The 22,533-nt window shown below is 47.5% G+C and overlaps 2 protein-coding genes across 2 annotated transcripts in view; both read left to right on the forward strand.

Moving 5' to 3' along the window:
- Window positions 1-589: 589 nt before the first annotated feature.
- Window positions 590-13,459, forward strand: COQ9 (coenzyme Q9). The gene is made up of 9 exons (XM_068128695.2): window positions 590-866; window positions 4,567-4,774; window positions 4,920-5,052; window positions 5,264-5,406; window positions 8,438-8,522; window positions 8,730-8,834; window positions 11,243-11,398; window positions 12,109-12,162; window positions 13,126-13,459. The coding sequence occupies exons 1-9, from the start codon at window positions 818-820 to the stop codon at window positions 13,159-13,161; spliced, it is 969 nt and encodes a 322-aa protein (XP_067984796.2). The 5' UTR covers window positions 590-817; the 3' UTR covers window positions 13,162-13,459.
- A 2,321-nt stretch (window positions 13,460-15,780) lies between these two features.
- POLR2C (RNA polymerase II subunit C) overlaps window positions 15,781-22,533 on the forward strand; it is a 37,495-nt gene continuing 30,742 nt past the window's right edge. Inside the window, exon 1 of the mRNA XM_068128730.2 lies at window positions 15,781-16,099. Within this exon, the coding sequence (XP_067984831.1) occupies window positions 16,014-16,099 (86 nt within the window). The 5' untranslated portion in view covers window positions 15,781-16,013. The remainder of the gene's footprint in view (window positions 16,100-22,533) is intronic.

Raw genomic sequence — 22,533 nt, forward strand, 5'->3', positions numbered from 1 at the left:
CAAAGCTATGCGAGTTAATAAAATGGTGGATATTTGTTTATAATTATATGAAGCCTCTCCCAGAATGGGTGGAGCTATGGGTGGAGCTACTCTGCAAACCGAGTAAGACAGACGCCCAACAGACAGAGACAGACAGACAGACAGAATCATCTACGGCTATTATAATATAGATAGAGCAAACGTATATGGTTATGGTTGTTTGTTTGTTTGTTTATATGCGACCAAACGTCTTCTTCTTCAAATAAAATTAACACCCAAAACACAGTCCGTGAACTTTTAATTACGTTTAGACTGCTGAGACCCCTCAGACCTTTGACGACCCTTCAAATCTCCCAATACCCTTAAGACTACCAAGACCCCTGAAGACCCAAAATACCCTTGAAGACCCAAAACACCCCAAAAAGACCCAAAGACCCTTATAGTCCCAGAGGAACCAAAAGACCCTTAAGACCCCAAAAACCCTTAAAGGTTGAGAGGATCCAAAAGACCCCGAACACCCAAAACACCCTGAAGACCCCAAAGACATTTAAAACCCAGAGGAACCAAAAGACCCTAAAGACACCGAAATGGTTAAAGATGCCTATCTCTCTGAAACGCCGTGTTCGTCACGCTAGTATTAATAATGTTTCGTTAAAGTGTCGGGTTGAAAGGGCGACGATGACGTCACGGCCAAGTCAAGTTGTGGCCACGTGATTTATATATTTTTAATTCATTATTAAGGCAACACTAATCGACCAGCGTGTTATCGTCATCGATGCGTCGATAACAAAAAAAAGGTTGGCTGAAGGTCGCGGCCTGAAGGCGGGAGGGACGAACCATGGCCGCGCTGGCTCGAGTCGCGCTGCGGTTTCTCTCTTGTCCATCACGTAAGGTCTTTTCAACACCTTTGACTGAAATCTGCTCGCGTTTTGAAATGTTTTCTTCGCAATTTAGTGGAAACCCTGAAGGATGTTTGTGGAAACCCTGAAGGATGTTTGTGGAAAGTGGAAACCCTGAAGGATGTTTGTGGAATTTGCCGCGGATCGGACAGCCCTTGTTGCTTGTACAGTATATATATGTGTTGAGCCGTGTTATCTAATTATAACAATTAACATCAACATGTAAACACGTTTCCGACCTTCCTGGTCACGGCGAGACCTTGTCACGTGTTATATATATATATATCCTATTCTTATTTAAGATGTCTGTATTGTACTAGCTGCTACGTTACAACCAGTTTGTACTCAAATATAGTACGTATAATATAAACGGTATAACGTACAGTGTACAGGATCCCATAATTATAAGTGAAGAAGAGGATGTAGGACCGATGTAAGAAACAGGATTTTACGACACCAGTATTAAAGGTGAAGAAGAAGATGGAGGAAGAGATTATGTTTTAAACTGTTAAATGAAACCAACCCATCTAAATTTAAAAAAAAAGTGTCATCTGCAATTTATCCATAAATCCCACCATCGTGAAAATTGGAGAAAAGTTATGATCAAAAAGGTGTCTTTTGGTAATTGGGTCACAATCCGAGAAAAGTAGGTGAAGGACACTGATTAAATATCAGGTGCACAACAACGTCAGTGCAGGTCCACCATTATGATGCAAGAACATCTTGGAAGGTGAAGCAGTCTGAGATTCCGTGATGGCAAAAAAGGGTTTTTTTGTTTTTTCAGACCGACATTAGACCTTGACGTTTGTCATTAAAATTATGTCATTTAAATTAAGCATAAATGCCTCTTCCTCTAGGAGTCTAGAGGGAAATTTATTATGGGCAGACAAACCGTAGTCGAGTTATGGTGAAAAATGTTAATGTCTATAATTGGGGCATGACCATAAAAATTAGGTCAAAGTCAAAAAAATTGTTAACCCCTCATACTTTGTATTCACATAATTGCTGTGAAATGTCATTCCAAAAGTCCCATCTGCCTCCATCACACAGCTTGGCAATTGATACAATTCGGAAATTGGGAGTACAACTGCTATAAACCTCCTATCCTTGAAGCCTTAAGGAGAAGCTACACTATCCTACTGTAGTTTGTCACCAGAGGATATTAACTATTGAGTTATGTAGATGTGGGATCCATATTGACGAATTGTATTTCGGTAGGCGGAGATTATGTTCCCCCACCCCCTCCCCTCCGTCTGTCTGTCTGTCTGTCAATAGGATATCTCAAACAGTTGTGGGTGGATTTGTACTAAAATTGGTGCAGAGTTTGGGTATGTTACAAGGACAACACGACTCGATTTTGGTGAAGATCCAGATCAGAGAATTTTTAAGTGATTTTTACCATTGAGTGTTAGGGCTAAAACCGATTATGTAGCACAATATCTCAAAGTCCTGGCCGGATTCAAACGAAACGTGGTGGTCAGATTGGGTGTGTGTAAGGACGAATTGATTAGATTTTCGTGAAGATCCAGATCTGGATACGAGATTTTTTTTTTTTTAATGCAAGTAAATCTTCACCATTGAGTGATAGGACCAAAAACGATATACAACAAGTTCAGATACATTCAAAGTACACCGCCCCCATGCCAAATAAATAAATAACGTCCTCTAGTGCAGCATTGCCGGGGCGCCGAACTGCATTGCAGCGCATAGAGACGGTATTGGGAGGGAGAGCTGTACAATAAATTGATTGATTAATTGTGAAATTAAAATAAATATATAATAATCGTAAAATAATTAATTTCTTAATCAATTGGCTAATAGCATACCTAAACCACCACTGTTTCATCCGAATCTGTAAGTTTTCGAAAACGAATTAAATCATTAATCGATTATTTCTCTAATCAATAAATTAATTAATCGATTAATTGATTGATCAATAAATCCAAAATATCCTTTTAGCCAAATCACTTGGTCATTGCCGTATCCAAATATCAGCTTCCTAGCTCAAAAGGTGCCTGAGATATTGGCCAGATGAGAAAGAAGAAATAAATAAGTGATTAATAACGAAATTAAATAACTTAATAATTATAAAATAATGAAATATTTAATCAATTGGCGAACAGAATACCTAAACCACCACCGTTTCATCGGCATCTGTAACTTTAAAAAAAATCAATTCACTCATTAATCGAATAATTAAACAATTAATCAATTAATTGATTAATCAATAAATCAAAAACAGCCTTTACAGTCAAATCACTTGGTCATTGGCATGTCCAAATATCAGCTTCCTAGCTCAAAAGGTGCCTGAGATAAATGCCCAGAAGAGAAAGGACATAACTAAGTACTTAATTAATCGATAATAATTAAGTAATTAATCAAAAAACAAAAAATACTGTTTTTGCCAAAGCACTTTGTCACTATTGTGCCCAAATTTCAGCTTCCGACCTCAAAGGATGGCTGAGTTTTTTGTTTGCACCTTGTGCGTGGCCTGGTCTCTCTCGGCTCCCAACCCCCCGTTGGTATAATGTGAATATAAGTTCTTTCCTTCACTGTATTTGAGCAGTGTCCATGTGTTTTATACCTCTCACCCCTCCCCCCCCACCCCCCCCCCCCCTCCCCATACCTCCCCCCCTCACCCCCGAGCCCTCTCCCTCCCACAGATCTCCCGATGTCCCTGTTCTCTGCTGTTGTACTTGTGTGCTACCCTCTCTCTCCCCATCTTGTCTCCCCCTTCCTTTATTGTATGTTTGTGTGCCCATTTGTTTTTTTTTTTTGTTTTTTTTTTTGTGATTAATGTTCGCTCTTACACGAGCCTCGATCTTGTATTCAAAAAAAAAAACTGATTCGATTTTGGGGTCAAAGGTAAAAATCTGTAATAGGTCTAACTTGATAACAGCTGAAGTGATCTAATTCAAACTTGGTGCAGGTATGTATAATGAGGTAAAGATTAACTGATTAGATTTTGGGGTCCCGGGGTCAAAGGTCAGAGGTCATGTCAGGTAAAAATGTGATAACTTGTGAACAGCTGAAGGGATGCAAATTAAAACTTGCTACAGGTATGTATAATGATGTAAACATTAACTGATTAAATTTGGTGTTCAAGCGGTCAGAGGTCATGTCAGGTAAACATGTGGTACCTTGAGAACAGCTGAATGGATTTACATCAAACTTGGTACAAGTGTTATAATGATGTAATAATGTGGGCGGAGGCATATCGGTCGACATCGTGACGTCGAAGAGTGTTGTTCTAGTTTACTGTTATTTTCTTTCCTGTCTTCCCAGTGGGTTTTCCACCTTTCAGCTTTGTCGTTGTATACTTGTATGTCCAACTTATTTTGAGTCCCTTGCGGTGCTCTTCGTTAAATGTTGATATTTGTTTTTCCTCTGCCGTCATGTCACGTCACTTCTGTAAAGAGTAACACAGTATCACCTCTATTACTCCACGAGTTCGTTGTTTGGAGTGTACATTGCCATCCCCAATTCTTGTTCAGGTAGAGCCACAACCTTACCTTCCAGGTTTCACGTTTGCTTTCTGGTACACATTTATTGCAAGTCTTGCTCGGAAGGCTGTTTCCATCTATCCAGCCTGTTTTTCTAACCACCCTGCTTCATCGCTTCTCATCTCTCTTCTTATTATTCTTAACTGTGAACTATGCCATGGTCGATTCTATTTTGTGGTCACCAGATGGCTACGTGGCTGGTGCTTCTTTTCTCCAGTCATCGGTACGTCCAGCCCTAGCAAGAGGAATTTGCACAGCATACCGCCTGCTTGGAGATGCCGGGGAGAAATCTGATAGTACTCCTGGGGCACACTCGTGGCAGGAGCCACAGCACGAGAATGAGACAAAAGAAGCCAAACATGAAGACCATGGCACCAGAAAGACGTCTTACAGGTTGGAATTATGCCAACTGTGCCCACATGTACGTGGTGTATGGGAACCACCCTGTCTGAGACTCTCCACACCAAGATTGAGCTTGCATCTGTAAGTCAAGTTAGTCAGTGCTTATCACTATACTTCTTATGCCATTTATTCCCAGTGATCACCCGGAGGGCGATCCAATTGGTGGAGAAGAATTTGAAGAACGGACGAAGCTCCGTGTGCTGAATCAGGCACTCGAGTTTGTTCCTGAATATGGCTGGTCGAACGAGGCCCTCGCTGAAGGCGCACAAGTGTGTACCTCTCCCTACATTCACCTATTATCACGTTTATTTCTTCAAGGTTAATTTTAACCCGCCCTGAAGAAAGGTTACTTTTTTAACATTGACCATTGATTGCATTATCATCTCGACTCTTCTCATGATCGTCCGTTTCATGTTATCATCTGTTTCTCATGATCTTCGTACTCCTTTCAATTTCGCTTCTTTTCTCCACCGTGGGCAGGCCGAGGGACTATCTGCCGCAGCGGCAGGAATGTTTGAACAAGGTGCCGTGGAACTGGTACTGCACTTTGTACGACAATGCAACACGCAGCTCCGAGAACAGCTTACAGAAGAGAACGCACGCTTGCCACAAGAGCAGGACGAGTAAGATGCTCACACAGGAATGCACTGGACTAAACAGTAACCTTGACTGGACCTGTTGGGCCAAGTCTTTAGACCACCTGTGGGGGGGCGAAATCCTTTCCTTATTGCAGGGCCATCACAGTTATTGTTACACCTGCTGCGTAGCTGGTTATATGGAATAGCGAGTACTCCCGCCCAGCGCCTATAGGCGGAAGTACTCTTCTCAGCACACCGAAAGTGCTGCAGCACATTCTTGGAAATGCATTTTATCATTATTGGGTTGTTTTTTTAAAAGAATTTTATTGATCACAACATATAATTTAGAGAAGGTTCCATTATATTATGAAGATAAAGGAAGATTATTTGTAATACCGGCTACCACCATATCTATATATTGTATTATATAACTATAGAGTTCATAGAACGACAGACAGGATGGCCTAGACTCTCACACTCGCCCCGAAGCCGTCTAGCCTGAGTTTGATTCCCGACCCAGCTATAAGCTCTCAGCCCGGTGTTTTACAGGCAGGGTGCTTCATCAATGTGTGTGCAGTCCCTCAGATGAATGTTAAACGGGTGTCCCGATGGCCAGAATCTGTTGGGGTGTCTTTCACGAAGAGTAGGTGAGCTATCGCCAGCACCAAGGCCAAATTCCTACACTATCTAGTCAAGCCTCAGGCCTGGCTAGCCGGTTCTTGAAGACGCGGGCCAAACTCCCCCTACAAGAAAATTCTGTCAAACCCCACAAGAAAGGTGGCTTAATGGTGGCCATTAAAGAAGAAGAGTTCATAGAACACATTATCCCATGCAGTGTTCAAGTATATACTGTACTTCAATTGTTTTTTTTAATACAAGGTCTAAGGCTCGTAATGAAACTGCCAATCACATACACACATGGATATAATTGACACGAGACAAACACTTAACACAGCCACTGAGCTTGGGGATGTGCTGGCACTTCTCAGGATACTCTAGGTACCAGAGACGCCACAGCAATTGCGCCGGTTTTCTCACCGCAATCAGTTGGGCATTTCCTCAGGAAGAATTTCCTCCTCATGGATGCCAACCATTGGGTATTGTCTGTGCTATCCTTCAAAATGCTGAGCATCAAGCAAGGAAGCAGCACGTACCATTTTTTAAAAAGTCTTTGGTATGACTCGGCCAGGGTTTTAACCACCGACCTACCAGAGAGTGGGCGCTCAAACCATACACCACCGAATACGGCAAGTAAATTATAAAATGGGGATTTTAAAAAAAGATCGTTGATTGAATTAGTTATTCATGACTGTTGTTTGCGTTCTTTATGACGTCCTTAAAAACAATAATTTGTGTTTAAATGTATAACATTAAATTTAAAGAGCTTGTTCCTCAATCATAAACTGGTGTTTACAGACAGGTGGGTACATAGGTGGGTACTCTGCTCGTTTTAAAAATACTAACAGCAATTTAAAAGTAATTTACCTATTTAACTTCTGAATTTACTTCCTTTTGACAAGAGTGGGGCCTTGTTGGGTGGAATACTTGTTATTGCTATTAAGGTTTTTTTCCCAGCTCAGTAATAGTAAAATAGTGAACACGCTGAACAAAATATCACCACCACCACATGGACCAAATGTTCCCCATGCCTACTTTAGACAGATGCAACCCTTAGACAAACAGCAATTGAGTAACACCCTCTGGTGTAGCAAAGACTCAGTATAATTATTGCACTCAGCCCTGTGGACCATTTTCTTGTGATATTTCTACACTTTCTTTGAAACCTCCTGCAATAAACATTGTTCTTTTAACTTTATTCCACTTGCTTTAATATCTTGAACTCCACCTGCACTCTCGATTTTCCAAGTCCAACTGTCACAAATGCTTTCCATAACCACGCACCACTCCTTTCCACCATTCTGGTCAATCCCACTCGTCCCTAAAGCAGGCAGTGTACCACCATCGCATGTCCCTATCTGCCCTGTCCCTATCTGCCCTATGGAAGGTGACATTATGTACCACCAACCCATGTCACCCTGTCCCTATCTGCAATCTTTTTTTTTTTTTACCCCCATTTACCTTTTGTAACATAAGCAAGGTCAAATTGACAATGAGGTAGTGGGGCAATAATTGGGCACAACCGGAAAGACAATAAACAAACAGGAAAGGAGAGGAAGGAAACGCTGACTAGAAAGTATGGGGTTGTGTTAAGTAGAGTTAATGGGGATAATAAAGATAATGGATGAGGATGGGGGATGACATGAGGTTGTGGTGTATTGCTTGCTTGAAGCCATGGGGGGAGGGAGAGGGAAGAGTGGAAAGAACATCCTCTGTCGAGCAGTTCCATTAACGGCAGAAGTGAAAAAGAGAGGGGAGGAGAGGAGAGGAGTTGAGGTGTGCAAGCAGCCTGGATTTTGGAAAGTTTATTTTTCCTGGTTGTTCATCCCTTTGCTTATGTAAAACTGTTGCCACACTGTCTGTCCGTTGCCTTTTTATGCTGTGTCACCTTCCATGAACCTCAGTCTAGCATAGAAAAAAAACAAAAAACCTTTTTCAGCCAAATCATGCACACCTGCTGTTTCCCAAAGTATTATTTATGCTTTCCTTTCCCTTTCCTCTACTTAGTTGCACACTTCTTCAATAATTCCCCTCAGCTTAATTTTAGTCCTTCCCTTAAATGCCATATTTATTTATAGTACGGCAGATAGGTGAAATATTTGGGAGAATTGTGACTTTGATGATACAAGCACGAGAGTTGGCACACAGTTAGAGTATGCCCTAAGGAAGATATTTCGCTCTAGGGCCATCGCAGAGTTGTCCTGTGACAACAATGGCGGCCATTTTTTCAAAAAAGGACAAATCTGCGATGGGCCTAGAGCCACATATCTTTCTTAAGACATACTCTGACTGTGTGCCAAATGCCATGCTTGTATCATCAAAGGCACAATTCCTGCACCTATCTGCCATACTATTATTCTTACCAACCAGTCAGTCATTTGTCAATACCTTCTTTCCTGCCTCCCCAGTTCCTTTGTTCCTGAAAATGTTTCTGTACCACTCCTCACCTACCTTCTAGGCAGAGGCCTGTGGAGGAGTTTTTGCGAGATGCACTTGAGTCTCGCCTGCGAATGCACATCCCTTATATGAATCGCTGGAGCCAGGTGCACTAGAGCGTTGCTTTGGATTTTGCCATCGGTGGCCCGGGATCAATTTATCTTGGAGTTTCCAGTTTCCTGCAGCTTCAAAACTAGAATAACAGTTTGTTTTGTATTTTTAGACATGGGCTATGTGTGCTATTGTGTAAATGATAAATGTAGCACATAATCATTAGTCGGGAGAAACATTGTAAATTGGTGATCTCTTAACAGGCAATGGGTCTACTCATGACTCCTCAAGCACTACCGGACAGCGTGTGCCTTCTCTCAGAACTTGTCGATGAGATTTGGTTTCAGGCTGGTGATCGATCTACAGATGTACGTTGTTCCTCAAACCGCTTGTTTGCTTTTCCTATTTTTACTTGGTCCTTGCACATTTCTCTATCCTTCAGAAATTTCTCTTCCAATCAGTCGTTTTTTTAAACTCAACTGGACTATGTCCAGCTGAGTTTTTGTCGACACCCAGTGTCCGTCGTCTGTCGTCTGTAAACAATTCGACGTCTACCCGCTAAAAGTCACAAATATTGATCAAATTTGATGAAACCTGTTATGCAGCATCTTTAAGACATAAACTAGTTTGGGATTGCATTTGGGCGTTGCACGCCCAAAAATGGGCGTGGCAGGGTGGCCATATTGAAAAATCAATTTTTGTCAATCTGGTACTTCCTAATGTAGCTAGAAGGCTGAAACTTGGTGTGTCGACAGTATGTAACAAACCTCAACACATATATTACGTGTTTTGACGATGTCTGAAAAATGACCTCGTTGTGACCTATGACTTGACCAATAAACATCAGTTTGGATGACGTCCAAGCTCTAAAAGTCACAAATACTGATCAAATTTGATCAAACCTTCAACGTTACTGTACCTCTTTAGCACATATAAACTATATAGTTTGTGGTTCTATTATGCATATTCTAACCATATTGATATAGACCAGTTGAGTTCAGGTTCCCTGGAACCTCTAGTTTTTTTTCCTTTCCCCTCCCTTGGTGCTTATCTATAAACTTTCGTGCAACAACGCAAGGGATTACTTGATTCCTTCGCAGTAAGTAACACAACAATACCGTACTACTATTCTGAAAATAGTCATCTCCACGGCAAATATTTTCTCCCTGTACTGAGAAAACAGGACCAATTGCGATTTTTAAAAAGCCTATCGTGAACTAGCCTGGTCACAACCCAGATTAAGCCATTCGGCAAGATTGTAACGAAATTCAGCCAAATTGATGACGTAGTTTCCCGTAATTGACCAAACATGAGCATCGTGTCATATTCGTGAAAACAAGATGGCAGTGACCATGTCACCAGACACGGAGCAGAACGCTGTCGCATTTTCGTCGAAATTTCGCTTAATTCACGTCGTCCTTTCGGCAAAGACCAACTTTATTTCATTCACCATCAATTCCTGGAAACATTTTATCACATTTGCGACCGAAAGGAAGAAATACTACTGTAAAGAAAGCAAAGTTGTAGCAAACACTGCGGTCAAACGTAGACTTGATTTTACCAATCGAGCACGTACTGCCGCTCGAGTTCCTCAACCAGCAAGTGCTAATGTAGGCTACCATTACGGCTGTTACAAGCGCTTCTGGGACATCAGTAAAGTGAGGAGAAAGGAGAAATCTCATGCAAAGAAATCCAACACTCATGGTGGGTTTGTAAAGTAATTATTAGCTTGCTACTATGATACGGTCCAGTCTAAAAGTCATTTACAATGCTTAAGCCTGTAAGTGTAACACTGTTTGATATATAAAATAACCCATACTGTAATGTAAGCTTACAATGTTTACATGAGTGCAAACAACACCATGAACACTATACTGCACCATGAAAGGTTTATTAGTGGCCCTTGACATTTGAATTAAGCTTGGTTTATACTTCGATGCACTGTCAGTGACTGTGGTAAGGCATACAAATAAAACGTTAGCTTTGCATAACCCGACCGACCCTATAAAAAAACATGCCGACCCAACCTTTTTTCCCCATTTTGGGGGAGGGGAGGGGGGGGGGAATGAAAATCTTCCAATCCGACAGAATTTTTTCAGCTCCATGTGTCTTTTTTAAAAGTCTTTGGAGTGTCGAGTTTTTCTAATATCAATTTAGAAAGAAAGCTATATGAGATTGTCATATTTATTGTGTCTCAAGAGGAAGAGACAAACACCGGCCGACCAAACGACCTCAATATTTTTTTTACAACATTACGCCAAACGAACCTTCTTCTTTTTTTTTAATGCCGAAGCTTAAAAGCTGTTGGATGTCAAAGCAAGGCGTGCCATAATGCAAGCAAGCAAAGCAAAGCAAGGCAAGGCAAAGCAAGGCGTGCAATTGTTCCAACCTGTGCCTAAATGAAACACCTTGTTGCACGAAAATAGAAAAATAGCACGTATTCACTCAATGCACCATGGCCTAATGGTGTCCTTCGTGAACAGAAGCCATGCTATTGTCAGCAAAATGAAATAAATGTATGCTTGTTTCCTAGTTTTGTTTTGTTTCTTAGTTTTTGTCCCCCTCCCTCCTCGTTTATTTTTGTTATTATTTTATTTTTTACCTTCCACTCTTTTGCAAAATAATATCGCCATCACATTTGTAGGCCTGCTGCTGTTATTTAATGATCTAGATTCTCGAACATCAACAAAGTATGGAACTCTTTTGAGTTGGCAGAGCATCTCACAATGTACCCATTCTATTCTTACTTATTTTCCTGCGTTGCTTTTGTGTGTAGTTTAATTGGTATACACGCCGAGGGCTTCTGGCAGCCATTTACAGCGCCACAGAACTTGTCATGGTCCAGGACTCATCTGAGGATTATGAAGAGACCTGGTCCTTTTTGGAACACCGTTTGGCCAACGCAGCTCTGGTCACGCAAGCTGCTTCGCAGGCATGTCGCTTTTTCATTCTCATGTCACACAGCGTGGCACCACCAAGCAATTTGATGCCATTTGGATACCCACACTGCCTTGTTGTTCGCATACCCTGCAATTTGTCACACTACCTGCATTGTCACAAAGTTTATTACTCATTTTGTTTCGAAGGAGGCATTTGTAGGAATAAGGACTTGAGGCAAGAACGGATTGGTTACATATTAGTGAAGCTTCACTTGGATTGCAAACAGGCATTGGTTGCATTGTGCAAGAATTGAAAATTTAAATGGAAAATGTGAAAATGTGTAATTGGCAATAGGAGCTATAACTTTGCTGAGTATATTGGTTTGGTTGCGTAGCTTTAACATTTTTGACACAATTATTGTTTTCATATTCATGTCGCTCTGAACCAACGATTGTACCGTAAATGACCATGCAGTATGTCATTGTCACCTCCGTTGATATTTGAGAGAAACTATAAAGTTTATTTCACACTGAAAACCGATTTGATGTTTTTGAAATGTATCACAGACGTCCTTTCTAAACACGTAGAAAGAACACCGTGATCATCTTTGTTTAGTTCTGACCACCGATTACATCATCGGTCACAAATGCAGTCGCTGCCGTAGGTAAAATAGGTCATCAGATTTATCTTGCATAACTTGGTATGGGGTAGTAATGAAATGAAATGTTTTTGCCGTACCAATTATCTTCCTCACTGGTGCAGGCGAAACAGACCGGGGAGTCGTTAGTGCAAGGAGTCCTTGGTGCAGCCATTACTGTGAGTCACTTTTCAGCATTCACGTCTGTCTGGGTTTCTTTTCATAAGGTCCAACTGAAATATGTTTTGTCGTTAACTGTTCATTTTGAAAATTCTGCTTGCAAATGTTTGGATTTTCTTTTTCTGTATTGACAATTGTACGTTTTGATTCAACATCTCTTTAAAATGTTCCCATGGCCTTCTACGATTGTCTATATAACTAAGATGCAATTTCTGTCAGTTTTGCGTCTCCTCCCAAACCACTGGTCACACAAAGTTGAAAATGGTACTATATTAATGACCAAGGACCCAGGCAGTGTAGGGTCAAGGAATTTCATTTGGCCAAAAACATTTTCATGATTCACATCGATAAATGCTCAGACAAAAGCAAGTGCAAACTTTGCTTCTCATGGCTTGGTGACGAGTCGTGAGCCGCTGATCCAGAAGCCGTAATGTTTTGGACAATTATTCGCTGACCAGCAATTATTTATAGACTACAGTCTAAATAGTCTACCTTTGTTACCTCTGCCACCGAAGGTGGACGGAAGTTGTGTTTTCATCCATGTCTGTTTGTCTGTCTGTGAACAGGATATCTCAAAAGGTTGTGGAGGGATTTGGCTGAAACTTGGTGGAGCGGTTGTGTGTGTTTGTGTGTGACCAGGATTATTCGATTTTGGTGAAGATCCCAATCCGGATCAAGATACGAGAATTTTCAGTGATTCTTCACCATTGAGAAATGGGGCCAAAATCGATATAGATGATATTTCAAAATGTTGTGGGCGAGTTATGACAACTTGGTGGATAAGTTGGTTAGGTGACAAGAACATGCCAATTTGATTCTGGTTCAGGTCCGCATCCAAATCCGGCCTATCAAAAGGAGATGAAGCATAAACTGTTCAGCCTGGTGGAGGGAGGTATGCACTCTACTGAGTGTCGATTAGATTGGCCATCATAACATTAATTTATTTCTTTTTTCTCTCACAGGTGAAGAATCTCACAGGATTCAACCAGCGAAACTAATCAGCCAGATCAAGATGAGTGGGAGAAGAAGAACTAATGTTTTCTTGTGTGTAAAACACCATTAGGAAGAGAAAATTATTCTGCTGTTGTATCTTCTTGATGTCCCCTATAGTTCTCTATGAGATTAAAAGATCCATTTCATCTTCAGGTGAACTGAGAGTGACCATATGTGAAGCCCACATCACTTTTGCTGCTTGGGTTTGTATTATTATGAAAATAAATTGTCACATTCATAAGTAGTAAAAATTGTTTGTTTTTTGTTTATTTGTTTTTCTTTGAATAAAGTTTTCTTCTTTCATGAGTTGCATTGTGTGTATGTATCTAGACCGAAGGTCGGCAACCTACAGCTCTTTAGGCTCTTATGCAGGGCTCCCAAGCCGCCTGATCGAAAAAATCCCCTAAAATAAGAGTTAAAATGGTGAATTTTTGCACATTTTTTTCTTCTGACAATTTTTTTTTTTATATACTTTGGCTAAGGCTCGTAATTGAGCTCACACATACATACACATACAAGGACACACTGACGACACAAACACTTAACACAGCCACTGAGCTTGGTGGAAGTGTAGTCACTACCGTCACTTCCCAGGATACTATGGTCATAACAATGGCGCTGTTTTTCTCACCATAGTCAGCGGGGCATTTCCTCCTCCCCATGGATGTCAACCGATGGGGATTGTCTGTGCTCTATCCCTTTCAAGCAAGGAAACAGCACGTACCATTTTTAATGTCTTTGGTATGACTTGAATTGGTCCAAACCGGATGGATGTTTTTTAGGAGACACCATCTCCTTACTGGATGGCTGTTGGCTCCCTACGGAAAATCATCCGCCCTTTGCCAGGTGTTGTTTTTAGTGCTGGCAGGGTGTCACAGTTACCCTCCCCACTAATACAGCCAGTGAGGAGTGTCGGTTTAGTCACCGACAACCCGACCATGCGGCAGGTAGCACTTACCTTTGGTAGTCCCAAAAGACTGACCTTACCGGTTCTTACTTGATTGTTGCAAACAGAGATTTTTGCATAATAATTTGTTTTACCTCTCCGCAAGATTGAGGCTCATGGAAGAGCGCTCTACATTTAATACCTTTGATTGAAAAGTTGGAAGTGTACTCCAAATGTCTGCTCAATAAATGAATCAAAATGGGAAACCCACCTTCCTCACCTTTACAGGTATATTTTCATTCACCTCTCGCTTCGCCCAAGTTTAATGTCTTTCAGTTGTTTCCCCCGATAACTGTGATGATCGTAGGAATAATTTCAATGGACGTCTTAAGGTGTCCTCATTTGAAATTGAAATGATATTTTCCTCCAAAAAACCTTGTGACCATTACACCTTGCCAACATTTTTGGGGAAGTCAGTCGTGGTGGCCTGTGTAAACATCCGCATTACCTGTCACTGTACACAGGTTGTAAGAATCATTCCTTGTAAAACTGTCCTTAGATAATCTCCCCAGCTGAATTATCTTACTTTGTTTGGTTGTGTGCAGCACAAGGCCCCAGCGCATCATTGGCTAAGGGTGCGGTTGTTCCGCTGATGCAATGCCCTCTGCTGGGTAAGGCAGGAATTTGGAATTTGTTCAGTGTCAGCGATGGCTCGCCTGCTCTTGGCGAAGGGCACCACGGGATCTTTAATGTCCACTTTCTGATGCTAGCAGACGGGATGCACAATTTGACCCATCCTGAGGGACGTCAAACACATTGAGGAATCACCATGCTGGATGACAGTTTATAGCTGGGTCGGATACCTTAGAATATGAATGCATGCTTCTTGTTTGCCTTCTTGTGGCCTTGCACTTTTTTACCTGCTCTATTCTGGTCTTGCTCCTCTTACCCTCTCACCTCTCCATCAATCCCCTGCCCCTCCAAGTGACACATCTTCTGCCAATAACCCTTTCTTAGTTACTCTCCCAAAGTCTACTCTTCTCACCTGTGGAGCTTCCTGAGTCCATTTATTTTCTCAAGCTCTTCCACCCAGGATTTTGAGTGTGCTCCCCACTGCCACTTCTTGCTCTCTCCCATTGCCATTACTGAGCTGAGATCACCTGAACACCTGCTGAGATTCTGTTCTCACCCTCCTTATTTTCTGGTCAAACCATCAATAACTTTCAATGAGGATCAGAGGGAAGACTCTGCAGTGGTTGGAATTACACCTGACTCAAAGAAAGATGGTTGTTGACTTGTGGTTTTCTTTGGAGGTTGATCATCTGTCACACTCACAGAACAGTGACATATAAGGTAATTGTCCTGATAGGGAGGATTGGTTGCCGCATCATGAACTCCCAACGGAACGGAGTGCTCGGCCCCGCTTAACAACACTGAGCCCCTGCCAAGCTTATCTATGGACCTTCCACTGTGCATTTTGGGAAGGGTGGGTTTGCATGTTTGTAGATCTTAAAGAATCAGGGTGAAAAATGGAGTAAAATTAAACTATTAAATGCCGTTACGTTGGAGTGCTTCTTGGAAGTCTTTTAATCCAGCAAGCCGCTTGGCGAGCCATAAACGAGCCGCTTGCTAACGGAACACACCGTGCATATTTTTGTCCTGTCCAGGGATGATCGTAATGCTGGGCATCAACAGCAGGGACTTTGAGGTGTATCACCGTTGGTTTTCTAGCTCGGCTGTTGCATTCCTTATTCACTGAGCTCGTACTATGTAAATCTTCTAACCATCTTACGCAGATATTTAAGGTGGAGGTAAAAAGTTTCTAACCTTTGTAATTTTATTTTTCACTCTTTGATTAAGTTATACGGGAGGAGAGCAAATGTGTAGATTTTTCGAAGACGGACGAGGTGTAGCTGTAGGAAGTCCAGGACATTGTTTGCGCGTTGTGTGGATCTTGGGCCGTTCCTTGCAATGCCGTACGCCAACCAACCCACGGTGAAGATCACGGAAATCTCAGATGAGAATGTGAAGTTTGTAATCGAAGACACAGACCTTGCGTAAGTCTTCCCGTTATATATATATATATATATCATCATATGTATATTTTTAAAATTCATCATTCATTATGATTATAATCATTCGTTTGGTCTCGGATTATGAGCACGTCATCGGATATCCTCCTCTTTACCGTGTCTATGGCGAAGAGTAGGCGAGTTATCCAGCATGAACAAATTCCAAATTCCCATCCAAATCGGCTCCATTCGAACGGCATGCCTTGCCAGCCAGTTCGTGAGAGACTTGGTCGAGATGGGGAGGGGGGGGGGTGTAGCGGCTACCGCTGGGTTTTCACAATCGCCTTGCACCTATCAAGGACGCGGAGCGATCACCATGCCGGGCTCGTCCAGGACGCCCGGGCAGGCCCGCGCTCAACTTGCCAGGCCTCGGTCGGGACGCCCGGGCATGCCCGGGCAGGCTCGCCCTCAACTTGCCAGGCCGCAGCCAGGACGCTGGGCCACGCCCCCTCTCGCCTTTCCTGGGCAAACGCTCCGGGATAATATGTATATATATTGCTGCCCGATAAACGGGCTTTTCAGAGTGCCTGAGTGTTTGGTTTGATTAAAGCAACTCGGATGAATTCCAGCTTTTTGTCGCGTCCATTCTTCCGATCGACGTGGGAGCCCCAGCTCCTTCATTGGTGACCTACCGACATGGACACGGCAGTCGCCCTTAAACTGCCTACCTTCTGGGAGGCTCACGCGGCGGTTTGGTTCGCACAGGCGGATTCCCTGTTCGCCCTGCGAGGCATCACGGTCGACGACACCCGCTTCCACCATGTGGTAGCAGCGATCGGTTCGGCCACCGCGGCCCGCGCCCTGAGCCTCCTCGAGAGCCCGCCAGCCGCTGACAAATACGGCGCGATTAAGAAGCTTCTCCTCGACGCTTTCGCCCTCCCATCGGCGGAGCGCGCACGGCGCCTGCTCGACCTGCCCGAGCTCGGCGACACGCGCCCTTCCGAGCGAATGGACTACATGCTTTCACTGCTCGGCGAGCACTCTCCGGCATTCCTGTTCCGGGAGCTGTTCCTCCGTCAGCTGCCTAACCCGGTACGCCTCGCCCTGGCAAGCACGACGATCACAGATCCCCGGGCCCTTGCCAGAGAAGCCGACAAGATCTCCGCTGCAGGACAGCGCATCGCAGCGGCGACATGGGACCCACCGCCGTCCGACGCAACACCCATGGCGCCCGAGCACCCGGCACGGTCGACGACCGAACTGCCGACGCAATTGGCGGCCGCTACACCGAGCCGACCACCTCCAGCATGACGACCGGGGCCTCCACCTGACCAAGCGTGGTGTTACTATCATGCCAAGTTCGGACAGAAGGCCCGGACATGCCGACCCCCGTGCACCTTCGGCAGGCCGGGAAACGGCCGGGCCGGCGTTCATTACCAGCCATGAACGCCGGCCACACGGGCAACTTACTGTTCATCACGGATAAAGCGTCCGGACGGCGCTTCCTGTGCGACACCGGCGCCCAACTGGGCGTCATACCCGCCTCTGACCAGGACAGGCAATCCGCGGTTTGCGGCCCCTCCTTGGTTGCGGCCAACGGATCGACCATCCGCACCTTCGGCCCGCGCAACGTCACCCTCTGCTTCGGCGGCCAACGCTTTGCTTGGACGTTTGTAACCGCAAACGTGCCCATGGCTCTGCTAGTCGCCGACTTCCTCTGCGCACACGGACTGCTGGTGGACGTCCAACGGCGTCGTTTAATCAACGCCGAAACCTTCAGCTCCCTGGTATGCACATTGAGCAGCTCCGCGCCGACCGAGCTGGCATGCGCCGTCCCGGCGGCGAACGAGTTTGCTCGCCTGCTCACGGAGTTCCCGGCCCTCACGCGGCCGACGTTTTCGGCCGTCGCAGTACGGCATGGGATCGAGCACCACATACCAACCACGGGCCCGCCGGTCTACGCCAGGGCCCGCCGCCTCGACCCAGCCAAGCTCGCCGTGGCGAAGGCCGAATTCGACGCGTTGGAGCACCTCGGCATCGTGCGGCGCTCCGATAGCGCGTGGGCCTCACCACTGCACATCGTGCCAAAGCCGGGGGGTGGATGGTGCCCGTGTGGCGACTACCGCCGTCTCAATGACGCTACCACCCCCGACAGGTACCCGATCCCGCATATCCAAGACTTCTCCGCCCGTCTGGCGGGACGGGTCATTTTTTCGAAAATTGATCTCATACGGGGATATCACCAGGTACCTGTCAGGGCGGCCGACGTCCCTAAAACGGCAGTCATCACGCCGTTCGGCTTATTCGAATTCTTGCGGATGCCGTTTGGTCTCAAGAACGCGGCTCAGGCGTTCCAGCGCTTGATGGACGGCGTGCTGCGTGACCTGCCGTTCCTTTTCTCCACTTTTCCTTTTCTTTTCTCCTTTCTTTTCTCCAAGAACGCGAGATTTCTCCACTAACTGGGGAAATCAATTGTGGGGATAATTCAACAAGGTGGGGATATTGGGACCGTTAAGGTTGTGGGAGTCGATGGTAGTAGTAGTTTCTTCTGAATATTTCCAGTTTGCTCGGGTACAAAGTACGAGGAAGAGTATGTTTGGGACCCCCAAACGACCCCAATTATTTATCACTATTTTTAGGCCTGAATTTAGACATTATTATGACATTCGTGAACTAGAACAACATTCCATAGAGAGCATATCTCCACCAGGTGAACATTTTACGTTTTGTATCTGTTATGCACCATCGATGGGTTTGCGCTATCAACCGATCGCGCTGCGCTATCAATGGATCCATCGTTCGCGGAGGCATCGATCGATCGATCGCACATAGCAGCACCACTCTTGGCATTCGTCACATTCAATCATTAATTTGCCGTCATCTGGGCAGCGTGTGTAATTTCTCCCCCTTACCTTTTCATTTCAACTTGCTTTTTGTCACGAATGTAAAGTCAGATAAAAATGGTTTTAAGTAATTGGCGAATTAAAAAGACATTTTATATGGAAACGATTATATTGTGGCGGACACAAAAGCCCACTGGCGTGGTGACATCATTCCGCGCACCAAGTGGGCGGTGGCCATGCCCGAGGGGTAGGCGTGGCCTCATGATATACACCGGGCGCGCAGCCCGGAGCGCGCCAGTGTTACAGTGAGCTCCTGAAATAAAGACGCTTATAAGTTACCGCTTGTCCGCTTCCTCCTTGCTCGCAAGCAGCGCGCGTAACGCCGCGCTTTACTGGTGACCCCCTCGACGTTGGATCTGCCGGAGCGATCCTTCCACACGCGACGCCATTGCCATGGCCAACTTCATCAAACTTCCCGAATTTTGGGAGGCTCAGGCCGAAGTCTGGTTCGTCCAGGCCGAAGCCCAATTTCAGCTTCGGCGCCTCACCGGCGATGACACGCGCTATTGCCACGTCGTCGCCTCCCTCGGGCCCGGCACGGCCGCTCGAGTTGTGTCCGTCCTTCGCCACCCACCGGACGGCCACAAGTACGAGGCACTCAAGCGGCTACTCCTAGCCACGTTCGGCCTCACGGACGACGCACGGGCCGACCGCCTCCTGGATCTCCCCGAGCTCGGTGACACGCGCCCGTCGGTCCGAATGGACCATATGCTGTCACTGTTGGGCGACAAAGCCCCCGGTTCTCTATTCCGGGCGCTTTTCCGTCGCCAACTTCCAGCGCAGGTTCGCCTCGCGTTGGCCGGGACCGGGCTAACGGAACCCCGAGCATTGGCAGCCGAGGCGGACAAGTACTTCGCCGCTTCGGACACGCGGACGAGAGTCGGCGTGGCCGTCACGGCCCTCGTGGCTGATGCTGCTGATGCTGCTGCTGATCCACAGCATCAGCTTATACAGCATACGCAGCATGCTGATACGCACCTCGTGACCGCCGCCACGCCCCGCCCACCGCCGCGGTGAAAACCGCCACCGCGGGGAAACCCGCCAACTCCACCGGCCTGGCGGAGCCAGCCGCGCTCCTCCAGCTCCACCACCTGGTGCTGGTTCCACGCCAAGTTCGGCCACGAAGCTCGGCAGTGTCATCCGCCATGCTCCTTCAACAGGTCGGGAAACGCCCGGGCCGGCGCTCAATAGTGGCGATGAGCGCCGGCCGTTCGAGCAGCCTGCTGTTCATAACGGACACCTTCTCCGGGCGCCGTTACCTGTGCGACACGGGAGCGCAGGTGAGTGTCGTTCCCGCCGGCACGTCAGACAAGCACGCCGCGGGTGGGGGCCCCGCGCTGCTTGCCGCGAACGGGACGCCCATCCGTACGTACGGAAAACGCTGCCTCTCTCTGCGGTTCGGAGGGCAGGTTTTCCGATGGACGTTCGTCACCGCCGACGTGCCCATGGCACTGCTTGGCGCGGACTTCCTGTGCGCTAATGGGCTCCTGGTCGACGTCAAGCGCAGACGTCTTATCCAGGCCGAGACGTTCAGCTCGCTCGCTTGTGCGTTGCCCAGCTCAACGAGCGGCTTGCCAAGTGGCTTGCCGAACGGTTCGGTTCCGGCCACGTTGGTCTGTACGCTTCCGGCAGCGGACGCATTCACCCGCCTCCTCGCCGGCTTCCCGGCCCTCACGCGGCCCACCTTCTCGGCGGGGGCCGTCAAGCATGGGGTGGCCCATCACATCCCCACCGTCGGGCCACCGGTCTACGCCCGGGCACGCCGCCTCGAGCCGACGAAGCTGGCGGTGGCAAAAGCGGGGTTCGCTACCCTGGAGCGACTCGGCATCGTTCGGCGCTCAGAGAGCGCTTGGGCGTCGCCGCTGCACATCGTGCCGAAGCCCGGCGGGGGATGGCGACCGTGCGGGGACTATCGCCGTCTCAATGACGCCACGACTCCCGACCGCTACCCCGTCCCCCACATTCAGGACTTTTCCGCCCGTTTGGCGGGCATGTCCTTCTTCTCGAAGGTGGACCTCATACGCGGCTACCATCAGGTCCCCGTCAGGCCGGGGGACGTCCCGAAGACGGCGGTCATCACGCCATTCGGACTCTTCGAGTTCCTGCGCATGCCCTTCGGTCTGAAGAATGCGGCTCAGGCGTTCCAGCGACTGATGGACAGCGTCCTGCGTGACTTGGATTTTGTCTACTTCTACCTGGACGATATCCTCGTCGCCAGCGCGTCCCGCGAAGAGCACCTACGCCACCTCCGCACGCTCTTTGAACGCCTGGGCCAGCATGGCCTGATTGTGAACCCCGCAAAGTGCCGGTTCGGCGCCACCATAATCGATTTTCTGGGGCACCGTGTCACCAGGCACGGAGCCGTCCCCCTGCCGGCCAAGGTGGAGGCGGTGAAGGGGTTTCCGCGCCCCCGCACGATCAGAGGGCTGCAGGAGTTCCTGGGCATGGTGAACTTTTACCATCGGTTCCTACCCCGTATCGCCCAGCTCGTGCGCCCCCTGCACGAAGCTCTCCGAGGTAAGCCGGGCAAAGGCGACGTTACCTGGACCGAGCAGATGGACACGGCGTTCACGGGCGTGAAGCTCGCCTTGGCTAACGCCGCCATGCTCGCGCACCCGGCGCCCGATGCACCGATCGCCCTCACCACCGATGCCTCCGACTACGCGGTGGGCGCGGTGCACGAGCAATGGGTGCGTGGAGCTTGGCAACCGCTGGCGTTCTTTAGCCGGCAGCTTCGCCCGCCCGAACGCCGTTACAGTACCTTCGACCGCGAGTTGCTCGGGCTTCACTTGGCGGTCAGGCACTTCCACCATCTGCTCGAGGGCCGTGCGTTCACTGCCTTCGTCGACCACAAGCCGCTGATCTTCGCGATGGGCAAGGTCACCGAGCCGTGGTCGGCCCGGCAGCAGCGTCACCTCTCGGCCGTGTCCGAGTACACGACGGACATCCAGCACGTCGCGGGGAAGGACAACCCGGTGGCGGATTGCCTTTCCCGGGCCGTCGCCCACGCAGTCCACCTCGGCATCGACTATGCCCGGATGGCAGCGGACCAGGCCGCTGACCCCGACGTCCAGGCCTTGCGGACCGCCGTCACGGGCCTCCGCGTCACCGAGGTGGCGTTCGACGGCGCGGGCGCGGCCCTCTTGTGCGACGTCTCCCTCGGGCGTCCTCGCCCCATCGTGCCCGCGGGCTGGCAGCGCCAGGTGTTTGACGCCATCCACGGCCTGTCCCACCCGGGCGCGAGGGCCTCCCAAAGGCTGATCGCCGACAAGTTCGTCTGGCATGGCCTCCGGAAGGCCGTCCGCGGCTGGGCCAGGACGTGCCTCGCGTGCCAGCGCGCCAAGGTGCACCGGCACACCCAGGCCCCGTTGGCCCCGTTCACGGTGCCGGAACGCCGGTTTGACCACGTCCACGTGGACCTGGTGGGACCTCTGCCCCCCTCGCGGGGTTTCACCTACGTCCTCACCATGGTGGACCGCACCACCCGGTGGCCGGAGGCCGTGCCCTTGGCGTCGACAACGGCGGCCGATGTCGCGCAGGCTTTCATCGCCACCTGGGTCGCCCGGTTCGGCGCCC

This window comes from Myxine glutinosa, chromosome 9, assembly GCF_964187855.1.
Source record: "Myxine glutinosa chromosome 9, kmMyxGlut1.1, whole genome shotgun sequence".
Lineage (NCBI taxonomy): Eukaryota > Metazoa > Chordata > Myxini > Myxiniformes > Myxinidae > Myxine > Myxine glutinosa.